The 22,981-nt window shown below is 27.3% G+C and overlaps 2 protein-coding genes across 2 annotated transcripts in view; both read left to right on the plus strand.

Moving 5' to 3' along the window:
* Window positions 1–21,009, plus strand: part of LOC132929481 (uncharacterized) — a 204,876-nt gene extending 183,867 nt beyond the window's left edge. The window contains exons 2-9 of the mRNA XM_060994860.1: window positions 3,917–3,943; window positions 6,526–6,564; window positions 8,554–8,592; window positions 13,925–13,978; window positions 15,652–15,687; window positions 17,727–17,786; window positions 17,932–18,079; window positions 20,694–21,009. Of these exons, the coding sequence (XP_060850843.1) occupies window positions 6,531–6,564; window positions 8,554–8,592; window positions 13,925–13,978; window positions 15,652–15,687; window positions 17,727–17,786; window positions 17,932–18,044 (336 nt within the window). The 5' untranslated portion in view covers window positions 3,917–3,943; window positions 6,526–6,530 and the 3' untranslated portion in view covers window positions 18,045–18,079; window positions 20,694–21,009. The remainder of the gene's footprint in view (window positions 1–3,916; window positions 3,944–6,525; window positions 6,565–8,553; window positions 8,593–13,924; window positions 13,979–15,651; window positions 15,688–17,726; window positions 17,787–17,931; window positions 18,080–20,693) is intronic.
* LOC132928672 (odorant receptor 67a-like) overlaps window positions 1–22,981 on the plus strand; it is a 115,425-nt gene that overhangs the window by 82,339 nt on the left and 10,105 nt on the right. The window lies entirely within an intron of this gene.

Raw genomic sequence — 22,981 nt, forward strand, 5'->3', positions numbered from 1 at the left:
ATCTAAGATTTTACTTAAATATAATGTTTATAGTTGCGATTATACGGAACAACATGCTACATCTATAACTTCCGGACCTTGTCATTTGCATATAGATGAAAGATCAATACACTGATTATCATTATTTACAATGAATTTAAAAAAATTAAAACACTCATCTATAACTATTTTCAATATGAATATATAGGTTTATGCCAGTTATAAAACTGTGTTCTTAGTTAGTATTTTCATAATAACACAATTCAAATAATAGTGATCAATATTGGAAATTCTCACATATATATAAATCAATTTTTTTTTATTATGTAAAATAAATTACATATCAATCCTTATAACAGATCACAAAATAATATAAAATTAAATATAATATTTTTTTTTTGTATTTTACAGCAGTTCAAGGTAAGTTATTTTGAATATATGTATACTTTGTATTGATGTATTTTTTTATTATTATTATTATCTAAGATTTTACTTAATATAATGTTTACACTGTTTAAAATTGAGATTACTTATATAGAACAATATGCTACATCTATAACTTCCGGGCTTTGTCATTTGCATACAGACGAAAAATCAATACCCGGATTAACATTATTTACAATGCGTTTAAAAAAAAATTAGAACACTCATCTATAACTATTCTCAATATGAATATTATAAATATTTATGACAGTTATAAAACTGTGTTCTTAGTTAGTACTTTAGTAGTTTCATAATAGCACAATTCAAATAATAGTGATCAATATTAGGAATTCTCACATTTAAATAAATCAAACTTTTTTTTTTATTATGTAAAATAAATTACATATCAATCCTTATAACAGATCACAAAATAATATAAAATTAAATATAATATTTTTTTTTTATTTTACAGTAGAGTATCGTGAGTATTTTCAAATATATTATGTATACATTTTGTATTGATGTATTTTTTTATTATTATTGTTATCTAAGATTTTACTTATTATAATGTTTACATTGTTTACAATTGAGATTATATAGAACAATATGTTACATCTATAACTTCCGGGCTTTGTCAGTTGCATACAGACGAAGAATCAATACCCGGATTAAAATTATTTACAATGCATTTAAAAAAAAAATTAAAACACTCATCTATAACTATTCTCAATATGAATATTATAAATATTTATGACAGTTATAAAACTGTGTTCTTAGTTAGTACTTTAGTAGTTTCATAATAACACAATTCAAATAATATTGATCAATATTGGGAATTCTCACATTTATATAAATTAAACTTTTTTTTTATTATGTAAAATAAACTACATAGGTATCAATCCTTATAACAGATCACAAAATAATATAAAATTAAATAGAATATTTTTTTTTATTTTACAGTAGAGTATCGTGAGTATTTTCAAATATAATTCAAGGCTAGGCAAGTTAATGATTTTTTTTAACTCAGTTAAGTTAATATGTATCAATAAGAAAAAGTTAAAAGTTAAAAAAATGTTTGGTTAACTCAGTTAAGTTAAAAGTTAATACACATCTTTTTAAACATTTTATGAAGTTAAAAATATTTATTTTTTTTTATTCGTTAGCGTACTTTATTTCTTATCAACACACAACTAAATTATAGACTATAATACTTATACTTCATACAACATACAGTATTTCTATATTTTCTAATATACAGGGTGTTCCTTTAGTGTACAGAGTGATTAGAAAAATAACATTTTTAACTAATAAATTCACAATAAAAATATTTTTTGACATGAAAACGACTGAAATAGTGAATGTAAAAAAAAAAATTAACTTAACTTAATTCTTAAAATGAAAAATAAATTCGTTAATTTTACGTTAATTAAAAAATAAATTTAGTAGGTTAATAGTTAAGTTAATGAAAATCCAAACGTAACTAGTTAAGTTAATAAGTTAAAATTAACCTAACTTTTAACTTATTAACTTGTTAATACCTAGCCTTGAATATATGTATACATTTTGTATTTTGTATTTTTTTAGTATTATTTTTATTTAAAATTTGACTTAATATAATTTTAAGAATAAAATTTAAATATTTAATGCACCTTCTTTATGAGAGTAATAAAATATTTGAAAGAATAAAACGTTAATAATGTTTTTGCATTAATTATGGTACTTTATCCACGTGTGAAATACTAATCTTACAAACATACACACGACGCAATAACTAATTCTAGACCAGTAGTAAAACTAATTTCTTCGTTACTCGCCCAATAGGCAATATTATTATTGATAAATAAATGTACGAAAAAGTTAATTGTTTACTATTGTATTTTAGATATTTTTGTAATATATACAGAAATTCTGTATGTCCATTGTTATTAAGGTTTTGATTACGCTTGTATATTTAATTTTTTTTCTTAATTATAGTACTAAACATTTTTGAAATAATTACACTTTAATAACGCCTTATTATTTATATTATAAGGATATCACATCCGAATGTGAAATGCTTGTTTGCAGTAACATAGATATAATAGCTAATTTGAATTCAACAGAACCAATTTTATTATTGTTAACCCTAAATTCTAATATTTGAATGTATGAAGAGCCTGTCAATTACGATATTATTATCTTGAAATTGTATAATCAATCAATTCTCTATAAAATTAAAAATACAAAAAGCTAGGCAAGTGGTTATAATTGTATTGTATATTTCATCTCGATTGGGTCAGTATTATGGATATTGTGTTATATTTTAACTCAGTGACATATTATGACATATATGACATAAGAAAAATGATTCTAAGCGCAAACAATCTATTAGCCTTAATCACTAAATATATTATTTTGTCGTATGATTTCTTGATATAGTTATTGAAAGTCTTTATTTTATTTTTAATATAAAATTGTTTCCAAAAATATTTCTCTCATTATATAATTTGTAATTAATTATTATAATAATATAAATTTATACCATTTTTATAATCTTAAATATCTCACTATTTAATTTCATCTACCTATCTATAAATATTTAAAAACAATACAAAATAAAATAATAATAAAAAATAGATAATATCTTGAAACAAATCAAAAATAATGTCATTGCGTTAATAAAATTAATAATAATATAATATAAATACAATTTTTAAGATCCAACGAATAATATTATTAAATTATATTTAAATAAATAATATATCGTATCTATAAATAATTTTGTCTAAATTTGTAGTTAAATACTTAAAAGAAATTATGGTTATTATATATTATTTATTAGATTATGGTTTAAATGGTATATTATATTATGGTAATAAACAACATTTTTGGACTTTTTGGACATTTCATTCATTCAATTTTAAAGAATTTTTACAAATAATTTGTTATTGACTTTTATAGAAAAAAAAACTAAAACCGAATTGAAAATTTGTCATGTATATATGTAAATAAGTAAATAAGTCGATATATTTTAAAAATTAAATTTAAACAATAGGTAAAAGTTTCGAGTATCTACGATTAATTGTTCAAAAGTTACAAAAAGCACAAAAGCACAAAAAAAACCAAATCGATTTTTTCAAAAGTTAGATTGAAGTAACATTTCTTGTTATCCATTTGATTCTATTCGTTTTTTCCAAATAAAAAAAAAATCGTTCAATTTTAATTTAGATTTTCTTAAAGTAAAATTTAGATCAAATATATATGCATTAAAAACTACCACCATTTTTGTAAATTAAAGCATTTTAATGACTACTTATTAGGTACACATACAATTAAAAAAGTAAAATACACATCATTGTAAAATCAACATATCCATCACTCTGCTCAGAATCTAATACGAAATTAGTTCTACTAAAGCCAAATTAAAATAATTTATATGTTTGTTATCGGATTTGATGTTCTCTAAAAGTTAACTATCTTACACTAATAATGTTTCTAAAATAACATAATTTTTACTAATTATTTGCTTTATTAGATTTACTTGAATATGATAGTTGTATTGGTAAGTTAATAAACTATATTTACAATTTATAAATTACTCGTGTAAACACAATGGTTCCGCTTAATGTTCAAACTTTTCAACTATATAATTATTATTCTTATAAAAATAAGTTAACGTTATTTTGGGCTATTTTTTATATTCCCATTGAGTTGTGAGTTTTATATTTTATTATCGGTATAAATAAAATATTCTCGTAGGCTGGTATATCATGGTCTTAATTATTTTTTTATTTTTTTTTATTTATTCTTCAAAAAGATAATAGGCCCCACTGAACATGTTCGTGTGGGAGCCCATGAGTTTACAATTTAAATAATTTCAGTATAAGAGTTGGCAATCATTAAATATTGCTCAACACAACAAGATTGAGACATAAAAATGTGAGAATTCACAAGCTTGCTATTTGCCGACAATTGTAATTGTAAATTCATATCATACAATGTGAAATGTTGTCATAGAATCTGTTTGTTCAAATGCCTATAATCGACGCAATTTTTGTATTTACTCGTGCCTTGCTTAAAAAATAGAACCCGATTGAGACATAGCGATTTAATTTTGAATACTAACTCACAGCGCCTCAAATAAATGTTAATCTTTTCTATTTCTATCCTATCAGTCACCATAGTTTTATGCAGCTTATACATCACGGGTTTGCTACTTGGCATTTCCGAAATATCCGTCATTGTTAATAAGGTATGCCTAAACCAGTAATGAAAAATGCTGATAGCCGATAGGTACTCGTTAATCAATTCACACAACTTCGCTTTTTCGACATCATTTGCGTCTTCTTTCACATACTTAAATTAAATTTGATCATGCAAAAAGTCTCCGCACTCACTACGTGCAAACAGTCGAATTCGCCATTCAATGTTATAACCCTGTTATACCATTTCTTATTCACAACGTTTGCTTCAGTGAGTACTAAATGCCTTCCAGGATATGCCATTTCAGGCGAGTTCAACCTATTCCACTATATGGTGGCATATGGTCTTTTGCATATTTTCAGTCATGCTTAGAGTTACTACTATTCATGTGTTGAAGTCATTAACAAAAATTTCGATGAGTGTATTATTATTTATATCGAGAACTTTAACGACTGTTATATCAACACTATATTAGGGTTTCAAAAATGGTCGAACATTCAGTTAAAATAAAATTACAACCATTGATTTTATGAAATGAATATTCATCGTGTTTAACGATCCAACAAATTTGCACCCACTAACGACCATAGCATTATAGTATGAATTATGCCCTGTTACGCATCTTCCGCTTATCAATAGCGTTGAATTGTTGTAAGTTCAAGTTATAGATCTTCACATGATCTGCAAAACCACAATTAAAAATAATATTTAAAAAAAATTGAGGAATAAGAAGGATCTTTCAAGTTTTCACTGGAACTGTTCCAAATAATATTAACAATACTTTAATATTTGGTTAAATTTTTTTTATGTTTAAAAATATTATATTCTTCGGAAATATATTATATAACTGCAAACTATAATAACTATATGTTAATTGAATATTAACTGTCAATACTCACTACTTATTATATAACCGACAAGCATAAAGCCGCAATTTATATTTCGCAAATTCTTTAATTAAAATTAATATTATTTTCTAATCTCAAATAATATTGTTTTGGTGTTATCAAGTTAATAATATCAACAATGGCGGGCGAAATGTTTCATTTTATTCCAAAACACATTTATATCAACAACTTTTGTGTCTAACATTTTTATCATTACATCTTGTTATTTTATCACTTATACTATAAGATCAATTATAATTATACAATAATTGAACAATAATATGTATACTATATATTTATATTATAAGGATTGTTGACTCCAAAAACCGTACACTTTTGATAAAATACAGGACAAAACCACACACTTATGATTTCGACCCCAAAAAGCTCGATAAACAAAAGTCGCATAATATGAAGTATACATATATTATGTATATCGTATATGTATAATTTATTGTTTAAAAGAAAATAGTTTATTCATTCAACAATTTACGATATTAATTTTAAAAAGTTAATTATACTTTTAGATCACGTATAATTATACAATGATTGAATGATAATATGTATATTGTTTATTATGTAGGGATATACTCATTTGTAATAAATAGTTACTATGTAAATTATTAAAATATATATATATAGATATAGATATGGTCATTGGGAGGGCATAGGCACTTGTTCTCCCCTTCCTAAATACGCTAATGCATACAAGATACAACTTTGAAACGATATTTCGTACGCACGGCAATAGGGACGGTCACAATTAAAATGCACTATATTCTTCAGTCGATACCTCACTTATTATATGTTAATTTTTGAATACGGTTGTATTAATCGTACAACTAATTAGCTGCAATTATTAACACTTAGGTAACGGTAAAGTGTGGTGTAATGACACGTGCGGTTGCATTTCATTTTTGGGTGAATTGTAACTCGTTCCACAAACGTTGTTCGTGACTAAAATGACTCAATTCTCCCCGATGCCACATAAACATTATATACTTTTACATATAATATAAATATTTGTTGTTAATTAAAGGCTAATCTTTTACAGAGAAGATGGTTGAATATAGTTTAATGAAAATTGAGATGGGTATGTTTTTAACTTCTAAGGTTGACCAATTTATTATAATCTAAAACTAAGTTTGCATTTAAAGACTCACTAATAATTTATTTGGAATCCAAGTTGAAAATCCATGATCTGCTATTTTTTTGATATTTTACTTACATAGCTTGTCTTATAAATAATTTAATTATTTTTATTTAATTTTTATATGATAATTAAATAAGTACACAACAGAATATTCATATTTAGTTAATTATATTATATATAAAAAAGATTTATACTAAAAGCTACGCATAATATAATGTTTAATTATTTATTACATAATATATAAATAGAGCCATACAGTAGGGGAAAGGGAGCCTGGGAAAATTTAAAGGAGAGCCAAAAAGTGCATTGCCTGTTGGAATGATTTAATAATAATATACAGCAATATCTTAACAAATAATCGCTAACGAAATATGGATTTTACTTCAAACATTTTTAGGTACAATAATAACAATCACAATCATTCTATTATTAGTATAGTACTCATATTTCTTTATCTTCATTCACCACGGTTAGGTGGTACATTGGTTATCGGTACCGACGATAAGCAATAGGTACTCATGGGCTACGACTAAACACTTTTCAGTATATTCTCGACGTCCGTGTTATGTCGTAATCCGAATTCAATATGTACAAATACTTGCCCCTGTTGACTATTATTTACTAAAAAAAACAATATAAAACAACTGAGCAGCGGTGGGAAAATCTTCCACTCACTGTCTCTCACAATATTCTAACGTTAATAGTATAATAATAATGGAGCTCTATGTCCAGAACGTGCCCTTAGGGCAAATATATTACACTTAACTAAGTATTTGCTTTATTTTCGGCCTACATAGTTCTTTCATCTGCTTCCTTTCTCGTGCGCCCCGTCGTTACGAATTTCGCCACAGCATCCCACTTGGACTTAGATTGGACCATCAGCTACAATGTTATTGGGAGAGATGCCCATACCCTGCCATTCGCTTATTTGTTTAAATATACTAGGAGACGCAAAAGTCACGTCAATTTGCGAGGCCTCACCGCCACACTCAAAAGTAGGGGCGATGTCTTAATTGATGATAATTAGTCCAAGTGAGCTTGCCATGTCTGTCAATGCGTCACATTTTGCACGGTGCTCGGAGAACCCTATCAGGGGGGATATAACTATTAATCTAGCCCAAACTAATCTTAATTCAGGTTTGAAATAAAATTCTTAAATCATTTCTTAGCTGATATCTTCAATTTATAAGCTACCTACTTACCAAATTCCAGTTTCATAAGTATAGTTTTATACTTTTGTTATATTACTTTTATAATTTTCGTGTTTAGTAAGTGGTGACCTTTAGTGGTTTTTATTCATATATTACGAGTATATACAATTTATAACTAAAGCAAGACTCTTGCATATTTTTCCTGTTTAATTTTATCGTATGGTTAGAAAGTACACAATACATTTCAGAAAGTTTGTGATCAAATACTCAGTTTTTACTGAATAATTTTTTATAAAAAATTACATTTTCGGGTTTATAGGACATATTTTTGATTATAAGAGCATATTTTAAGTTTTTAGTGCATGTTTTGATAGTTAATCGAACATTAATCACCTCAGAAAATATTTTTCATGAATCAATGTAAATAATTATATTAAATTGTAAATTTACCATAAGGACGATAGCGACTAATTTAAATCTTAATGGTGAGGAGGTAGATTAAGATCTGTATTATGTGAAATATCGTTTTTGTATACATAAAGATTAAAGGTACATATATTTTTTTTAAGCCATATTTAACTAATTTATTACCTTGATGTCCTTAATTAAGAATAATAGTATTAATAATAAAGGTATTTAATATATTTAGAGAAAAAATTAATTATTTTAGTATAATAATATAAGAGTGTAATTTTTATTTTTTTCATATTTAGCCACATATTTTTAATTTTTTGATGCATAAGTGCATACTTTTAAATGCGTATTTAATGATTTTTAGTGTCCAATACTTCTACAAAAAATAATGGTGAACCGAAAGGTAAGTATTAATTTATTGTTATTCATATTTATATACCTTTTGAAATCTTTTATTATATACACTATAAAAATGGAATAATAGAATATATTATGAAATATTACGCTTTAATATAATATAATCATTTATTTATTTATTATTAATTAATACCCGAAAGGGCAATTTTACAAATGTAGATTTACAAAAGAAACATACTTAATATTATTATTATTACAATATAGTTAATATATAATTGTTTACAAAATAATACACATAATATAATTTAGATTAACAGTTTTGGTGCTTTGGGTTAGCCAGAACTATCCTACAAAAAGGGGATGGACAGTGGACACATTTGCCAAACACATTAGACGTTCGATGGAGCATTGCGACTATAATTGGAAGTACGTAAAGGGACGCAAATGGAGCAGTGAAGCGAATGGAATGTCGGGGAACTCGAAATTGAACACAGAATAGGAGAAACGGCATCATAATTGCCATAAATATTTCTCTGGAGGAATGTTATATTTATATTAGCTTTCCTATCAGCTAAGGTATCTAAACATAGTGCATGTAAAACAGAAGTGTAGTCGTGTACCAGGTGAGAGATTTTGAGAACACTGCCTGCAAAGTATTGGAAGCATCTCTGAACATACTCCATAATTAAGGAGTCAGATGCAGTGTAGAGATCCCATAACACGGAAGCGTACTCTTATAATGGATGAAATAACGAGCAGTAGAGAATTTTTAGCGAGGAGGACAGTTTAAATTCGGATGAAATACGTCTTATAAATCCTAATATCTTATAGGCTTTACAACTAATTGCTTGGATATGAGGATGGTAATTTAGATTGTTGGTGAGAAGGATCCCTAAATCCCATTTAATAGTGACCGATTCCAACACAATTTCATTGATCGTATAGTTGTGAACGATAAGATTACTGCTGTGAGAGAAGAACATTGACTGACATTTGTTGACATTTATGTGGTGGCCTATCGTGGTGATCCATGTAACCAGGTTATCGAATTCTACCTGAAGTGCCTAACAGTCATCAATAGATTTAATTTGACTGAAAACATTAAGGTCATCAGCAATGGCGAGGAAATTACAATTGGGGTTGATTTTTTTTATGCCATTGATGAATAATGCAAAAAGAAAGGGAGTACCACCAAAGTGGCAGGAAGGACCTCAGACTTTTATCCATAGAATTTTACAAATTTAAACCTACCAGACAGATATGATTTGAACTAAGAGAGAAGAGGTTCACCAAACCCTAATTTATATAGAAACTCTGAAAAGAATTTGTGGTCAACTCGATCAAATGCTTTGGTAAAATCAGTAAAGATAACGTCAACCTGAGATTTATTGTCGAATGCCTCTAATACAAAGTTATTAAAAATAGTTAGATTCATAGTAGCTGAACGCCCGGATCTAAATCCATATTACTCATCGATTAGGATTGCGTTAAGAGATGGCTATATATTAAGTAGAATTAGTGATTCAAATAGTTTCGCTACATGATTAAGTATGGAAATAGGCCTGTAAATTCTAACGTTAGATTTTTCACCGGATTTGAAAATCGGATTTGAACTAATTTTCCAGATCGACGGGAAAATACCAACATCCAAATATCGTCTAAATATCAGCCATAGTGGTCCACAGAGAACAGACCTAAGGTGTATAGGAAAGTATCAAGTAGACCATCTAGTCCAGCGGTGCAACACGATTGCGGACTTTTTACCTTTCTACCTGAAAAAAACATAACACGATTACGGACTTTTTACCTTTTAATATTTGAGAAAAAACAACGATTGCACACCTTAAATATTTTTTCTTTGAGCAAACACAAATATTTAAATAAATTTACCAACATTAATAATAACTTAATACGTATAGTAAAAAAAAATCTTATAATATATCACAGTAATTACGCGTCAAAAAAAGGAATTATATGCCAATATTTATTTATAAAAATAAAGAATTAAGAAGTACTCATAACGATGACAATAATAATAATTAATAATATAATTCGTATAGTAAAAAAAAAAGTATATGTATATACATCACAGTAACTTATTATTATGCGTCAGAAAAAAAAATATACATATATTATATATATAATAAAAATCAAGTTCTTATAACTTTTTAGCACAAAAACGTGGTCCTAATATCAGCAAATAATCATTTAAAGATATTTCATTATTTTTATATTTTTCCCAAGTGTTAATTATAAACGCAATATTCTCTTCTTGCTCTTTACGAGGCTTATTAATATTTTGTAGTTTTATACTATATATTTTTAAATAAGTTTCACTTTGAATATCCAATAAAATATGTATAACTTGGTGAATAGATGATGAAACGTGAGAATGTGACCGACGGGCGACGACTATAACACTATAGATCTCTTTGACGTACAGTATTAGTTAATTATCAATAAAATAAAATCTGGTACAATAAATATTATTGGATGTGAATACTCGTACGTTGGAAAAGCACAGCCACTAACACTTATCAGTTATTATCGGTTATTATAGTAATAAAATATTATTAGACACCATATAATAGTATCCACTGACCGTAACAATTGTGTATACGTAAACTATACTATAGGTGTGTTTCTTAAACTATAACCATTTATTTAAAATTATTTAAATATTTGTGTTTGCTCAAAGAAAATATATTTAAGGTGCGCAATCCTGTTATTTTTTTCTCAAATATTAAAAGGTAAAAAGTCCGCAATCGTGTTACGCCCCTAGTCCAGTGGTTTTCACATTTTTTTATTTTTCAAGACCAGCATCGACGTCAGGCAGTGGCGAACCCAGGGGGGTGGACCCCGGGTCCGGACCCCCCCCCCCATTGGCTCATGCCATAGTATTTATTTTTATTTTATATTTTTAAAGTTACCCAGAAGTTTTCATCAAAATGTATTGATTATAATTATTATTAGAGTTGGTACCTATATTGTTAATAACACAAAGAATCTGATGTACCTATAGATAAAATCAACGATTGTCAATAACCTATTATATCATAATATACGTATATAGTTGCAACCACAGTGTAAGATAAAATATATGTACATCATATACGTGATACGTATGTCATATATCTTAATCCGTGGTTTTTCTATGAGTTTTACCGACTGACCAATAATATATAAATATCAGCGATAAAACGGGCGGTGTTGAGTGTAGTGATGTATAGTCTGTACAGTCTGCGATATTTGCTACTACAATATACGTACATTATAAAAAAAAAAAATAATTATAATTTTTTTCCATAAATGTTGTGTGTATAGTGGATACTTGTGCTTCACACTCAATTCAATCAGTTATACTCTGTGGTCGTCAGGGAATTACCTTAAGAGGCCACCAGGATTGTGGTCCATTAAAATTAACTGAACCAAGTGAAAATGATGGCAATTTTCGTGCTTTACTTCGATTTTATTTAAATGCAACTCAAGTTTCGGGAGATAATACTCATGTTGTATTGCGGGAAAATTGTAAAAAAAACGCGCAGTACATAAGTTGGAAGATACAGAACCAGATAGTCGATGCTTATAAATATAAATATAATATCTGAAGAAAACCGGCGCTTAGATTTTACACTATAGATAATAATAATAAATAATGACTTTACCATAATTAAATTGGCATGATAATAATAATTAATTGAAATACTTTCGTTGTAAATATAAATTTAAAAATGTAAATAATATGTGTATTAAATAATATAATTGTATTTATCAAGCAATGAAATGTATTTATAATGTATATAGTATATACTCAGGAAGAGAACAGAAAAACAATATATGTATAATAAATAAAAAATTTTCCTGGACCCCCCCCCCTTGAATAAATCCTGGTTGCGCCGTCAGGTAAACTGAAATTACAGATACTGGAAAAATCGTAGTAAAGAAAAAGAAATTTATCAGGATTAACAGGAGAAGGGGTAGTAAAAACAGAATTAAAATAGGATGTGAATAGATTTGAAATGGAAAGAGAATTTGAACTAAGGCATTCATCGAGGTATACGTTTTCTGAAGTATCATTGTTAGATTTATTGTTGCAAACAAAGTCCCAGAAAGATTGCGGTTTGTTCTTGAAGGTATTTTAAATGCGTGTAAGGAATGCTTTATAGCAATGTTTGGATTCAAATTTAAATTGAGCACAGAGGTTAGAGAAGCAAGCATAGTCAAGTGACTTATTAGAGGACCTAAAGAGTGCGTGTGATTTTTGTTTGGTGAAGACAATGGAGTTTGGCTATTTAGAACCAAAGTAGGAATTTATACTTTACATATCTATTCTTAGGAACAAAGTGAAGGATAGAAAAGTGAAGGGCATCGTATACTCGTATAGTGCATTGGTGGCCAAGTCAACGTCAATATGGTTTATGGTTTCAGGCCAATTAAAGGTGCTAAGAAACTTAAGTATTTCTGAGTACGAGGTTTTCCGGAAATTAAAGTAGGTATGGGACTTATCGATAGAAGAAATATCGGCTATAATTGGAAGAAAAATATCAGGCACGCATTAGAGGAGGATTTTTCAATATATATATATATATGCTGTTATTGTTAGAAAAGACAAGATCGTTTACGTTGATCATTAGGCACGTTATTTAATTGGAAAGGGTTTAGGTATGAGAATGATTCGGGAAGACAGTGATTTAGTGCAGAGGAGTACGTTAATCCTTCATCATTGGACCATGATATAGCTGATATGTTATAATCCCCACAAAAAACGAATGTACAGTTAGTGTTAGCTAAGGCTATAGTTTGAACGGATGATATGACGTGTGATTCGTATATGGTAGAGGGGCTATTAGGAGGAATATATACAGAGGAGATAATACAAGCTGATTTTCTGAGTAGATAATTTCACGAATAATTGCTCGAAATTTGTTGGGAGTGGGGTGATATAAGGAAAGAGGCTATATCTTTACGAACGGCAATCAGAGTACCACCACCTCTCTAGAGACTAGTAGATAGATTTTTGTCACATCTATAAATAATATAGTTAATAAGGCCATGTCCATTGTCACCAATACTCTCACATAACCACGTCTCAGAGAGACAGATGAAGACATAGTTAAACACGGTGACATTACATTTAAAAATATTTAGCTTTGATCTAAGACCTCTACAGTTTTGAAAGATACCAAAGGGTACTTGGACTTGACGGGAATTTTTGGCATATCTACAGATGTATACCTATGTTGTAATAAATTGGAGGTATTGTTGGTTTGGATTTTAAATGAACAAATGTAATTTTTATTTTTTTCATATTTAGCTACATAATTTTAATTTTTTGATGCATAAGTGCATACTTTTAAATGCTTATTTGATAATTTCAGAGATTAAAACTGATACAACTATTTTTAATTGGGAGGGAAATGCCAGCTTATTGAGTAAGTAATCATTGATGGTTATTCATATTTATATCCCTATTGAAATATTTTATTATATACACTGTACAAATGGAATAATAGAATATATTATGAAATATTACGCTTTAATCGTAAGATAATCATATAATCTAAATTTTTTTTAATATGATAATGGAGCCACCAATAGGTTTTTAGTGATAATTACGATTACTGATAGAAAGGTTACGTGAGGATTTATATAATACAATAGTAATCTACGGGCAAAAGTTTCTTATACCAGCAAGATTATTTATGATAATGGTATTACTGGCTAACAATCGAGGAAGCCCTATTTCTACTGTCGAATCTAGACTGTTTAATGGTTTCTGCCACATCTAATTATAGTTATATTACATTTAATGAGTACATTTTATCAATTCACAAAAAACAAAATGTTAAGTGTACGGTATGCAACCATTTAGTTGGTAAATATTTAAACTTTTATTGCGCAGACTACCACTACTTGGATTTTTTTATTAATTTAGCAAATAATATAAAAGCAAGAATTATCGGTTTAAGCTGCCAAACCATAAAACAAAAAAAATATCATAAAAACCTCAAAGTATTTTTAGGTACTGGATTTATAAGGAAACCAGGAAATACAAATTAAAAAAAAAAGGTGAACAAGTCGCTCTACTGTATAGTAGAGATAGAGAGTAGATCACTATAATGGATGTGTTAAATTTGAATGCAATGCAGGTATCATTGTATACGAAAAACGATTTTGAACGGAGATGATTTTTCAATCTAGGATAATTATTAGAATATATTTTATCATAACTTATATTTAAGTGTAACTTGTGTTGGGTTTTTTAACCTTAGATATAAATTACAAAAATTTTAAGAATTTTCAACTTCAAAATTCCTTACAAATTTTCGCGATTTTGACATATTTTGTAAACATTTAAACTTTTAATGCTTATAAACAAAAATTGTGACTAATGATTTTTGACTTTTTTTTACTACGATAAATTCAACTTATAATAAACCTTGTATTAAATTTTAAAGATTTTTTGGATAGCCAAATTTTTTTTATCGGCATTTCAAGAAAAACAATTTTAGAAAAATCAAAAATGTCAATTGCCTATAAATAGTTTAAAAAATTACTCAATATTTTGAAAGTTTAATCGTAAATATATAACGCTAACATAAACATTTGGTGAAAATTTCAAGTATTTACAATGATTCGTTTTTGAGTTACAGCAAAATATAAAAAAATCCATTTTGTCAAAAACCTATTATGCATAAAAATTCCCGTTTTCTGTCACTTTTTTAGGATTTTTCCTAACGCTTTTAAAAACTACTAGACATTTTTTACTTTTGATCCCTCAAAGTACCAACTAGATTAATTTTTCTTTTCAAAGAGGGACTGAAGTCAAAAATCAAAGCATTATTTCTACTCCAAATCTTGATGACAGATACAAAAAATAATTTAAAAAAACATACATCATTGTAAAATCTATACATTCCTCACTTCGTTCAGAATTAAAAAAAATTGTGACATAGATACCACAATAACTTAATATGGTCTCCCTCTGTTGCCACATAATTTACTTTTACATATTATCATAATATACATTTTTACTGTTAATATATTATAACGGCTTTTCTATTAGCAGTCATAATTGAAGGAAAATTAATTAATGTTATTATAGTTCAAAAAGCTGAAAAAAATTATATCCCCACAACTGGTAAGTACTTATTGATATTGTTATTTATAGTTATGCATTGAAATCGTTATTATTAATGATAGAATATATTATAGAAAAAACATAAGTAAAGTAATAGGTACTTAATATAAACACATATTAATCATATAATTTACAATTTGTTAATATTATGATACTAGAGCCAATAGTAGATTGTTTTTAGTGAAAATCACGGTTATTTATAGATTAATTACCGGATATCAGAGATGGGGAACTTAATACTACAAGAGGCCTAATTTTTGAAAAATCTAAAAGGCCAGAGAACATAGAAACCAAAACAAAAAATATTCAATAAAATTTACAACTAACATTTATAGTTCAATACTATATAATAATTCATACATATGTTTTATGACAACCTTCTCATTCTAAACAATAATTAAGAATGAAATAGTTCTAAACGGTCTTGGGTGTAATATCATAGAATGAAAAGGTACTGTTGTAATACGGTGAAACCACTGATACAATATTTAATAATACAAATTATTATTGTGCCATAATAAAATATCATTCCGGCAAGTAGGCATTTTTAGTTTTACCGCCTATTTTTATTTTGTTGGCGTGATAGACAATAAACAATATAGTATTATTGACATAATACTGTAAATTATAAGTATTATGCTGTTTTCATATACCTACCGCATTATCACGTATCTGTCTGTTTTATACGTATATCATTCAATTTTGACTTTATTAAATTGCTAAATAATTATAATTTATTATAATTTATAATTTACAACAACGCTAACTGCGGGCTGCATTCATGTCGTTATCAGTTATCCGAGGAATTATTATTGTTAGCATAAAAATATATTTGAAAGAATATTATAAAATAAACTTTGGGGAAATCTCCATTAAATCACAAATACATAAGGAAAAAAAAACATTTTACATAATTTTAAAGTTATAACTATGTTGGCTTAATAATAAAAAAAAATTCCATGAAAATTTATCGCCCCCAAGTTCCACCAGAAGGGGCAATGGCCAACTCTGGCCCCCTAAATATGGTACCGGGTATATTGCATAGGCACAATTTTTGTAATATTATGTGACGTAAGTATCTAACATAATTTACATTTACAAAATGGTATCAGTGAATAAAACAAATTATTTTAATTAGTATCAAAAAGTTCCAACTAAATCAATAATTTTTATTCTCAGAATGAAAAGTTCTACACGTAAAATCTTTTAATTCTAAAAACAATATCTTAGTTTTTTATTATTTACTTGATTAATAATTGTGGTAAAAACAAATTTTAAGTTAAGTCGTGTTCTTTGGAACTTTACTGATACTCCATCAAATTTTCGTAATTTAGTATTTAAGGTGAAAAGACGACGACTGTTATAAAAGCAGATTGGCGTTAATTAATTCATAAAATAAATAAGGTAATAATAATAACTTTGTACTTATCTGAATCAACAGAAGAAGTGGTTTATTACTGTTTAGTGGTCTCTGTTATCACCATTTATACTGTATTCAACGAAAAAATTTCATCATTTCATAAAGACAAAATTCTTGAGTGTACACTATGCAACAATTTAGTTGGTACATATTTACACATTTACCTATTGAGCAGGCTACTCTAAGCAAATCTTTTTAAAAAAACGTTTAGTTTCTTTATTATACACTAGATTGTAAGAATGATTCACCTTTCAAATACGAAAAAACTAATTATTATAATAAAGTATTTAGACAAAGTGTTTTATTTAAAGTTTAAAGGTTTATGTCAATTATTAAATATTAATATGATTATTAACTTTCATAGTTTAAAATAAATTATTTAATTCATGGTCGTGAAATAAATGCAAATATTAAATTTAAAATCATCTTTATTGCTATTAAGTTGAGATTTAATTGTCAATGACTGCTACTGCAATAAAATATACCTATGTTAAAAATGTACAATCGATTATCATTATTTCAATAAAGTTACTATAGATTTTATCGTTAGTTAATTATAAAGTAACAATAAATACAAAAGCACTTGAACGAAATTGAACTTAATTCTATTTTATTTCAGATGCAGCACTTCTTTTTATATATATACACAAATTTTACGCTGATCAACATGAATTTTTTAGTAACTACTTAATTGATTATAATAAATATAATATCTGACATGCAATATAAAATCTATTCTATGCTTATGTATACACTTAATTTTGTAAATCAGACTTGTAGTTAATTCAAAAAATAAAAAATAAACTATTATTTTTAATTTTTAGAAAGTGTCACTTCAGATCCAAATTCATTTTGTGTAGCTTTTGGATTTGAATCTACCAGGGAATGTTTAATGGATCCAAGTAACTACAAAACAATAGCAGAAGAAGACGTCTGAGGCAGTGAATATTATCTGCAGTAGTTTTGTTATATGTAAGTTTTTCATATGGTATTTATTCTATTTTCATTATAATTATTGCAATGTATACGACAATTTTTTATAAATATATAGGTATTATATAGCTATTTGTATTTATGTATTTATTATTTTTGCTTACAAACTGCATCAAATCACGGACAATGTGAGCGCATAGGTGAAAGAGTATATTTATTGAATATACAATATTATAATATAAATCGTGACACTCGAATATTATTAAAAGCAAATTGTAAGTTATTCTATTAATTTACAGAAATATAAACTATGTGCACGAAAATAATTTTGAAATAAAAAATATTTCGTGAAAAAACCGAAAAAAAAATGGGCGGCGGGGCCTGCCGAACTTGCCTGCATTACGTATCAAGGGATCATATGCCTAACATCTATCGACTACAGTTTGAGTTGTTAACATAAACCGAATCTCGAGCAATTAAGCCGTTTCGAAGCCACCAAGAATTCCGCGTTAAACATCGTTTTACAGTTTTACACAAATAAATCGTATAGTTCACAAATAACAAAACCCATAAAATCTCATTTCGTGTGTTTTTAACAAATTTCGTCTACAATAATAATTTTTATTAATTTCACGTACTACGTGTATGCGCACACAATTTAAACATTTAAGATATCAATACTATTCGTTACTGCACGACACACATAAACGTACACACGTCGTAATAATAGTATACCGTACAAACATATGCATGCGCAAAGGGCGAGCCGAGCATGCCCAGGCACGCCCTATGATTTTTTCATGGGCCGACGAGTCATATGCCTCAATCTATCTAAACAATTAAATTCATTTCACTTTAGATAATTTTTTAAAGCGAATTTAAAAAAAATTGAATAATTCATTATGATTTATTTGCCATACATACATGTTAAATATGAATATAACTCAAAATACTACAAAAATGTTGTTAAAATGTTCCAAGGTTTCAGAGGAAGATTTATTTACTAAACTGAAACTTTTAAAAAATTATCAAAATGTTATGCAACTAAATGTCTTAACATTATATTTGTTAGATAATTATACTTTATTTTAATTTACCTACTAGTAGGTACCTGTTTAGTATAAAGTATTTAAAATAATATACTTAAAATTATATTACGCTATGTAAGAAAAGCGGGTTATGAAATGTTTGATCAGACATCAGAAGGCCGATAATAAATATGAACACTAGTCCATAAAAAATCTGCGCACGCCTATGCGTTCCGATACATGTATAATTTGTTCTCTGATCGAGTAACTATAAAAACGATTTAAGCGTAATTTAAATAAATCCAACGGCAAAATGCATCGCGAGGGTTCCCAAAGCAATTATCTGTCGAACGTCAGTTTTACACTTGTATCGGTCGTAGATCACACACGTCGCGCGACGAGTACTGCGAAGCCATCAACGACAGAAAAACGTTGGTGAAAAACGACCGTAAAGACCGAAATAGGGCTCGGGGATGAAGGTTTTCAAAAAAGACCGATTTACGCTGCAGACTGAGCGACATAGCCACGACGAAGGTTTTCGATTGATCGCGCGCAGCACATTTTCAATGTCAGATATTGAATCACGCCCCCGGTGGATATCGATATTTAAGTTTTGTATAATAGAGTGAAGAGCGCTCTATTATACAAGAGATACTAGTATATCTATATCCGTGGTGAACAGTGAAGTGAAGTGATAACACATTAACACATTGTTTATGGTTGTTACATGTATACATTGTTACATGTTTATCATACAGATTTAAAAACTCCCAGATTTTTAGAATCATATGTTAAGTAGTTTGAGTGGAAAAAATAATCATGATGATTAGACCTTATCATCAGTACGTTAATTTTTTTATTTTTTCAAGAAAATAGTTAAAATATTACAATTATACTGAAATATTGATGAATATCATAAATTTTTTATAAATGGGCATATATTGAGAATAATATTTTATATCATTTGGATTGCTGTGATGAAAAGTTTATTTACAACAATTTTTTCGAAAGATGCCTATACCTATACAAGTAGGTTAGGACCGAAATATCAGTCAACAAGTAGATACATTTTCAATTAAATGTGAAATATTTATATAATTACTTCTAATATTCAGGATTATCTAGATGTTGAATTATTAATAAAAGTACCTAGTGGAAAATATATCTGCGCCAGTTTTTATGATTAAAGTGATAAAACTTTCGTATTAATTAAGTTACATTTTATATAATTTAATTAAATTGTGTATTTTTTTTTTTTTATTGCACATGTATGATAAATAACGAAATAATATTTATAGTGCAAATAGATAGCTTTAATTAAAAAATATATTATTAGAATAAAATATAAAATAAAACTATCTAGCGTACATAAAAATTTCAATCTTTAATAAATACCATTTTAATGATATTCCAAATTGATAAACCACAAGTATAAAACTAAATTGTGTACTTTCGTTGATTATTAAAAAAATTAATAATTACCAAACAGGTTACAATACATAAATCTTATACATAGATAATAGAATGCCTTTTATATAATACATTCATACATACAAAATCATTTAAGTAGATTGTATTCAACCCAAAATTTAATTTAATCTATTTTTTATTTTTTTATTTTTTAGAAGATGAAAAATAAGAACCTATGACTTCAATTGCATGCTGTACTTTATAACTTATATAAATGCAATACAATTATTTTGAAATAATACATTCACATATATGTTTTTTTAGTACATTACAATACATTAATATATCATGCACTAGTATAACTAAGAAATTTTAATGTGAAAAAATATTCTTTAATAAATAAGACGATGTAATAAGTTTCTAGATAAACTTATAACAAGATTTTATTTGATAAAGTATTTCTATACTATATACTGTAATTTTTGTTTAACTATAGCCACACATATAATAAACATTATTTTGTTTTCAATATTTTTAGTTTTTATTTCACAATTTATTTAATATTTATGAATAGGTATAACCACATTTTTCCTATATTGATTTATTGTGTATATCAGGGATGGGCAACTCAAAGTTACTTTTGGGCAAATTGTTAGAACTTTATAATCTAATGTACAGAGAGAAAATTAAGAAAAATAAAAAGATTAATACAATTTAAAATGTTCAAAATATTATTATATTTGTTTATTTATATGATATGTGGCATTTATTTATTAATGTGACAATTGAAGATTTTTGTTGTAGATGATAATTCAGCATAATCGACTTTTATTTCTCTAATTGAAACACGTAATAGATATTCTAAGATTTCTTGCCTTAAATTCTATAAGCCTTTATAGTTGGAAAATGTATATTATTCATATATGTAAATACAGTAGGGTCTCGATAATCCGAACATAGGCTAATCCGAAAGATGCGGTAATCCGAACGGCTTCGAGTATACATCGCCACCGTTCCTTTATTGTACTTATATATAGACCAATAAAATAATAATCATAACGATAATTACGACTGCATATCACATATGTGCGTCGTCGGATTCCCTACGTTGGTAACGATTATTAGTCGCGTGTCATACTTTATACTGACTGTTAGTTTATAGTGATTTCATTTTTTTTCGAAAAAAGTACATGAAAACGGCCCCATGTAAGCAAAGTCATAGATAATCCGAACAAATCGGTAATCTGGAAAACCTCTTTCTCCAATCTCGTTCGGATTATCGAGACCCTACTATAGTTCAAAATCTTTCGGAATCTCAGCAATAGATATTTTTTGACTTGTGATGTTTTTCAAAACGACACATAATCAATCTCTTTTGAAGATAAAAATGGATTTTTTCAACTCATATAGTTCTAATTGAAAAAAAAGTATCTTGCTTTTCAATGGCCATAGAAATATTAAATAAATTTATTTTAGGATACAAAAGTTATTTTTGTTGTCGTAGTGATTGTTGCACCAGTTGTGAGAATTCAACTATAGTATTTGAGAATGTCGAGATAAAGCAGTATTTATTACGTAGCATTATATAAAAAGGTTCTGTGTATAACTATTGTTAATTCGCTTGGCCAGGAGCCTTTGAAATCTATTGATCTAGCGTTTTTTTAGTTTTTTAGATCATCGTTTGAGCCGAATAGGTCACACACTTACCCACCATCTGAGTCTGTATTATGACCATATATTAGACACGTACATTTGTGACTTATTTGACGGTAATGTCTTAAAATAGTCATGTTGACGACTGATAATTATTTGTTCGAACGGTTATTTGTTAAAAATTTAAAATTTGAAAACAAAACTAAGTAATTGAGCCTAAAACATAATCTGATAACCCATATAGAAAACGGGATTTAATTTATATAATATGTAGGTATTTAACTTGGTTATTGTTTGGTTAGTATCGATAAGATTCTTATTAATGTAGTTTACTTGCACATATGACCTATATTTTCCCTTCTGTTATATTTTTGGATACGAAATTTATCAATTTGAAACATAATAGAGAACTGCTTGTATAGATATCTGGCCGGTAGAGCTTTAAAAGCTTTATAATTAGTAGTGGTCGAACCATATAATTCCTTTTTATTTAAACATATGCTTATGGCAAGATTCTGTTGTATCACGAGAGGCCTAATTGCATTATCAGTACAGCCACCCCCAAACTAATAAACCATACTGGAATATTGATTTGTATAGTGCATTAAATACAATACGCAAAATTTTTGTGGGCTAAAGTCTGTTCAGTTTAAAGAGTGAAAATAATAGATCTTAACTTCATAACCAAATTTTTGACATGTAATTTACTTATATTGATTTCTGTCTAAGTCTCGCCAGAAAAATAAAATTGCAAATCGAAAAAAAAAAATAGCAATATTATACAGCTAATTGAAAAACATTCCATATAGTCCTAACCTAGTAAAATATTTATTTTCACTGTGTCAGACGT

This window comes from Rhopalosiphum padi, chromosome 4, assembly GCF_020882245.1.
Source record: "Rhopalosiphum padi isolate XX-2018 chromosome 4, ASM2088224v1, whole genome shotgun sequence".
Taxonomy (NCBI): domain Eukaryota; kingdom Metazoa; phylum Arthropoda; class Insecta; order Hemiptera; family Aphididae; genus Rhopalosiphum; species Rhopalosiphum padi.